The sequence below is a fragment of the Cebus imitator genome, unplaced genomic scaffold (assembly GCF_001604975.1).
Source record: "Cebus imitator isolate Cc_AM_T3 unplaced genomic scaffold, Cebus_imitator-1.0 Scaffold215, whole genome shotgun sequence".
Lineage (NCBI taxonomy): Eukaryota > Metazoa > Chordata > Mammalia > Primates > Cebidae > Cebus > Cebus imitator.
In genome coordinates this window covers 3,392,096-3,398,671 of record NW_016107530.1, presented here as the reverse complement: position 1 = coordinate 3,398,671, position 6,576 = coordinate 3,392,096, and the positions used below count along the sequence as shown (strand labels likewise).

Genomic DNA, 6,576 nt, shown 5'->3' with positions numbered 1-6,576 from the left:
ACGGGGTTTCACCATGTTGACCAGGATGGTCTCGATCTCTTGACCTCGTGATCCACCCGCCTCGGCCTCCCAAAGTGCTGGGATTACAGGCTTGAGCCACCGCGCCCGGCCTCTTTCATAGTTTCTATCATTGTACATGTCATGTTAACAGATGCTGAGTAAAGACTGATGAAATAATTGCAATTCCACCTGTTAGTTTTTATTGTTTCACTAATTCCAAACATTTTATACTATATCAAATTTATCACCCTCCTTTTTTTAAATCTCCAATTTAGGTGATGTCTTTCCAGTGCAAATGAATCCAATAACTCAATCTCAGTTTGTACCTTTGGGTGAAGTTCTTTGCTGTGCTATATCTGATATGAATACAGCTCAGATTGAGGTAACACAGGAATCACTTTTGGAGCATTTGATGAAACATTACCCAGGTAGAGTAATAAGTTTTTCTCCATTTGTACTTCATTGCATGTGTTTGGTTTCTGTAATTAGTCTTAAACCCATAAGTAAACTGGGTGGTATCCTTTTTTTCCCCCTTCTTCTGTAGAACTTTATATCAGAACCCTGCCAGACGTAGCTCTGCATCAACAAATTTGATAAGGGTATTTCTTTTACTTTCCAGATAACCTTTTCCAAAAATAAATGCTTATGGCAATAAATAAATCACACTCTGTGAAAAGGAGTACAAAATGAGAGTTTATTTCCCCCCCACCTTCCATTTTTCCATTCTCACTTCCCAGAGATAACAACTGCTATTATCATTTCTTATATATGATAATATAACAAATTTTATATAACATAAATTGGATCATTCTATACATTCCCTCAACACGTTCCCTTATTAACTTAAAAACATATCTTAGAGATCTTTTCATGCTAACATATATTGACATGTGTCATTCTTTTACTTATTTATTTAGAGACAAGGCCTCACAGAGTGCAGAGGCACCTTCTTAGATTGCTGCAGCCTCAAACTCATATGTTGAAGCAATCCTCCTGCCTTAACCTCCTGACCACAGGCATGCGCCACTCGTTCTTTTATTTATTTTCTTCCTTTTCAAGATGGCATCTGAGCCAGGTGCAATGGCTTACCCCTGTAATCCCAGCACTTTGGGAGACCAAGGCAGGTGGATCACGAGGTCAGGAGATGAAGACTATCCTGGCCCACTTGGTGAAACCCCATCTCTACTAAAAATACAAAAGTTAGCTGGGCATGGCGGTGGGCACCAATAGTCCCAGCTGCTCAGGAGGCTGAGGCAAGAGAATTGCTTGTACCCAGGAGGCGGATATTGCAGTGAGCTGAGATTGCACCATTGCACTCCAGCCTGGTGACAGAGTGAGACTTCGTCTCAAACAACAACAACAACAAAGAATGGCATCTGGCTTCAGCAAACTTAGATATTTTATTCTTTTAATAGCTGCATGATATCCAATGCATCATTGTAAAAGGATTTTTTTTATTTTTCCCATTATACAAGTAATATAGGAAAATTCAGAAAATACAAAAACGTGACCACTCACAGTAGTACCACCCAAAGGAAACCAACGTGAACATATTGATATATTTTCTTCTATTATTTTTCTTATACAAACATTCTTATTATTTTCTTTTCTTTTCTTTTTTTTTTTTTGAGACGGAGTTTCGCTCTTGTTACCCAAGCTGGAGTGCAATGGCACGATCTCGGCTCACCGCAACCTCCGCCTCCTGGGTTCAGGCAATTCTCCTGCCTCAGCCTCCTGAGTAACTGGGATTACAGGCATGCGCCACCATGCCCAGCTAATTTTTTTGTATTTTTAGTAGAGACGGGGTTTCACCATGTTGACCAGGATGGTCTCGATCCCTCGACCTCATGATCCACCCGCCTCAGCCTCCCAAAGTGCTGGGATTACAGGCATGAGCCACCGCGCCCGGCCAAACATTCTTATTATTTTCATGACATAATTTCGAACCTGCTATTTGGTAAAGGGAATTTCTTTTAAAATTATTTTGTCCCTTCGATAGCTCAGCTGGTAAAGCGGAGGACTGTAGCTACTTCCTCAGCAGGAGACATCCTTAGGTCGCGGGTTCAATTCCGGCTTGAAGGAGACAAGCGTTGGTTTTGCCGGGAGCGGTGGCGCGTGCCTGTAGTCCCAGCTACTCAGGAGTCTGATGTGGGAGGATTGCTTGAGCCCAGGAGTTCTGGGCTGTAGTGTGCTGTGCCGATCGGGTGTCCACACTAAGTCTGGCATCAATATGGTGACCTCCTGGAAGCGGGGGACCATCAGGTTGCCTAAGGAGGGGTGAACTGGCCCAGGTCGGAAATGGAGCAGGTCCAAACTCCCATGCTGATCAGTAGTGGGATTGCACCTGTGAATAGCCACTGCCCTCCAGCCTGGGCAACACGGCGAGACCCCGTCTCTTAAAAAATAATAATAATAAATAAATTAAATAAAATTATTTTGTTGGCCGGGCACGGTGGCTAACGCCTGTAATCCCAGCACTTTGGGAGGCCGAGGCGGGTGGATCATGAGGTCAAGAGATCGAGACCATCCTGGTCAAAATGGTGAAACCCCGTCTCTACTGAAAATACAAAAAATTAGCTGGGCATGGTGGTGCGTGCCTGTAATCCCAGCTACTCAGGAGGCTGAGGCAGGAGAATTGCCTGAACCCAGGAGGCAGAGGTTGCGGTGAGCCGAGATTGCGCCATTGCACTCCAGCCTGGGTAACAAGAGCGAAACTCTGACTCAAAAAAAAAAAAAATTATTTTGTTACCTTTTGGTTTGAAGAACTATTAATACCATATCCTGATGCTAGGTAGTTTGCCCTCATCCAAGAACCAGACTAGTTTTCATTTTCTCTTGTAAATATTTAAGCCACGAGACTGTGGTTTTTAAAAACTCCCGTTTTCTCATCAAGAATGCCTTCCACAGCCTAGTGGGGTGGCCCACAACTCTAGTCCCAGCTACTTGGGAGGCTGAGGCTAGGGCATCACATGAGGCCAGGAGTTCAAGGTTAGCCTAAGCAACATAGGGACACCTCATCTCTAAAAAATATAAGTAAAAATAAAAATAATTCTTTCCTCAGTTTAAATTTGTAATGGGTTTGTATTTGAGTGAATTCAGATTTTTTTTTATTTACTCATTAATCTACACATATGACTTTGTGTGGACCAAATTATTTTCCTGTTATTTTTATTTTTAGTTTTGAGACAGGGTCTCACTCTGTTGCCAGGTTGGAGTGCAGTGGTGCGATTATGGCTCATTGTAACTTCTGCCTCTGGGGCTCAAGCGATCCTCTCACCTCAGCCTCCAGAGCATCTCGGATTACAGGCACCCGCCACCATGCCCTGCTAATTTTTGTACTTCCAGTAGAGGCGTGATTTCACTCTGTTACCCAGCCTGGTCTTGAACTCCTGAGCTCGAGTGATCTGCCTGCCTTGGCCCCCCAATGTGCTGGGATTACAGGCATGAGCCACTGTGCCCAGCCTATTCCTATTATTTAAGTTATAAATATTATTTATGCTTCTTTACCTTTTTTTTTCTTTTTTTTTTTTGAACAGAGTCTTGGTCTGTTGCCCAGGCTGGAGTACAGTGGCACGATCATAGCTCACTGAATCCTTGAACTCCTGGGCTCAAATGATCCTCCCATACAAAAACGTTTTGTAGAGACGAAGTCTTGTGATGTTGCCCAACCTGGTCTTGAACTCTGAGCTCAAGTGATCCTCCTGCCTTAGTTTCCCAAAGCTCTGGGATTACAGGCGTGAGCTGTCACACCCAGCCCTGGCATTTTAATCACATGTATTAATCATGTTACAATCAGCTCTGGGTTTATCAAGCCAATGTGTAGTCATTTCAGAGTTACTGATTTCACTCATTAAAATTTTTAATATTGAGAATCTATCAGTGTAAAATGCTTGTCTGTTTTAGGTATTGCAATTCCATCTCAAGATATTCTCTACACCACTCTGGGAATGCTGATTAAAGAAAGGAAGATTTATCACACTGGAGAAGGATACTTCATAGTTACTCCTCAGACTTACTTCATTACAAATACAACCACCCAGGAAAATAAGAAAGTCCTGCCGTCAGGTGAAAGTCGCCCAGTGCCAGCTTCCATGACATATCTGGTGAGCATGGAGAGCTGCGCAGAGTCAACCCAAGGGAATGCTGCCCCCATATCCCACTGTCAGTCTTGCCAGTGTTTCCGGGACGTGCACACTCAGGATGTTCAGGAACCACCAGTTGCTGCAGAAGTGACTAGGAATAGTCACAGAGGTCTTGGGGAATCTGTACCTTGGGTACAGAATGGGGCAGTTTCAGTGTCTGAGGAGCACCACATGTGTGGGAGCTCCAAACCTTTACCATACACAAGAGAAAAAGAAAAAGGCAAGAAGTTTGGTTTTAGTCTCTTATGGCGCAGCATATCTAGAAAGGAGAAGCCCAAAACAGAACACAGAAGTTTCTCTGCTCAGTTCCCACCCGAAGAATGGCCTGTACGAGATGAAGATGACTTGGACAATATCCCTCGAGATGTTGAACACGAGATAATCAAACGAATTAACCCCATTTTGACTGTTGACAATTTAATCAAACACACTGTCCTAATGCAAAAATACGAATTACAGAAAAAATATAATAGCCAGGGCACTTCCACTGACGTGCTGACAACTGGGCATAAATATCCTTCAAAAGAGAGGGTTAAGAAAAGGCAGAGTCTGTCTGCAAAACCTCGAGGGCGGGGCCATTCTCGAAGGGATAGACACAAAGCCAGGAATCAGGGAAGTGAACTTCAGCCAGGAAGCATTAGACTGGAGAAACACCACAAGCTCCCTGTTACACAGCCCGCCCCCAGAATTAAAAGCCCTGATGAAATGGTAGGTCAGAAACCACTTAGTGAGATTACAACAGTGCTAGGTTCCCATTTGATTTACAAAAAGCAAATCAGCAATCCTTTTCAGGGTTTGTCTCACCGAGGAAGCACAATATGCAAAGGGTACAAAATTCCGAAGACCAGTGATCTGAAACCCAGCCAGACTGGACCAAAGGAAAAGTCTTTCCAAAGGCCTAGGTCCTTGGATTCCTCAAGAATCTTTGATGGTAAAGCTAAACAGCCATATGCTGAACAGCCTAATGATAAACTGGAAGCAGAATCCATTTACATAAATGACCCTACTGTCAAACCCATCAATCATGACTTCAGAGGTCACCTCTTAGATCACCCTCAACATGCCATCTTGCAAAATGATGGTACATGCTGTCCCTTTACAGAAAGCATGTTGAGATATGATGGGTACGGTGGAGAAAATGAGGTAAATCCTGAAGTCTTGAGGGAAAGTCATTCCCACTTTGACAAATTAGGGGAAACCAAAGAGACTCTGCATAGCCTGCCATCACAAGGTGCCTTCTCTTCAGACCGAACACCCTCTGCTTGTAGATTAGTGGATAACACCATACACCAGTTTCAAAATCTTGGCCTTTTGGATTACCCAGTTGGCGTGAACCCTTTAAGACAACCTGAGAGAAATGACAGAGACTCAGAAGAATTATTGAGAAAAGGATTTGTCCAGGATGCAGAGACTATGAGCCTAGAAAATGAAGGGCTTTCTGATGATGGCCAGGCCGTGTATCAGAATGAAGTGGAAGATGATGATGGTGCCTGTAGTTCATTATATCTAGAGGATGACGACATTTCTGAGAATGATGACTTATGTCAAATGCTGCCTGGCCACATTCAGTATTCCTTCACAGGTGGAAGCCAGGGAAATTTAGGAAAACAAAAAGTGACTGAGAGATCACTGACCGAGTACAACAGCACAACGGAGAGGGTGGAGCCTCAAGTGCTTAAAAGAAACGAATGCTACAAACCCACTGGGCTGCATGCTACCACAGATGAAAGCCAAAAACCTAACTTCTCTACTGAAAGTTGTGGCCTAAATTCAGGGGCCCAGTTTGGTTTTAACTACAATGAAGAATCCAGTGTTGCTAAATGTGTACAGGCCTCAGCACCTGTTGATGAAAGAATCTTTGATTACTATAGCGCAAGAAAAGCCAGTTCTGAAGCTGAAGTCGCACAAGACTCTATTGGTGACACAGGAAAGAAGCCAGCTAGCTGGAGTCAGAGTCCTCAGAATCAGGAAATGAGAAAACATTTCCCACAAAAGTTCCAACTTTTCAACACTTTGTATATGCCAGTGTTGGCTCAGGATAGCCAACATGAACACAATCACTTGGAAGGGACAGAAAATCACAGCATGGCAGGAGACAGTGGAATAGATTCTCCACAGTGAGTACACACAAAAGTGTCTGATTAGCCACTGTCCTACAGGAATTATGAAAATCAAGGGCATATTGAGTTACCTGGTCAGAGACTCCTGCATATCACACTTTTATAATGATAACAATTCTCCCAGCTTTTATATCTTTACTGAATAAATTGTATTAAGTTACAATGAAATCTTATATAGTAGGATACAGTTTATTTATTTATTTATTTTTCTTTTTTTTGAGACGGAGTTTCGCTCTTGTTACCCAGGCTGGAGTGCAATGGCGCGATCTCGGCTCACCGCAACCTCCGCCTCCTGGGTTCAGGCAATTCTCCTG

At 43.3% G+C, this 6,576-nt stretch overlaps 1 protein-coding gene and 1 non-coding gene across 3 annotated transcripts in view; both read left to right on the top strand.

The window, feature by feature from the left end:
- Window positions 1-6,576, top strand: part of STOX1 (storkhead box 1) — a 59,916-nt gene that overhangs the window by 47,473 nt on the left and 5,867 nt on the right. For both annotated transcript variants that reach the window (XM_017548939.2, XM_017548940.2), the window contains exons 2-3: window positions 276-428; window positions 3,904-6,259. In XM_017548939.2, the coding sequence (XP_017404428.1) occupies window positions 276-428; window positions 3,904-6,259 (2,509 nt within the window). The remainder of the gene's footprint in view (window positions 1-275; window positions 429-3,903; window positions 6,260-6,576) is intronic.
- On the top strand, window positions 1,990-2,082 carry TRNAY-GUA. Its single transcript has 2 exons — window positions 1,990-2,026; window positions 2,047-2,082. It is a non-coding gene; the product is annotated as a tRNA-Tyr (tRNA).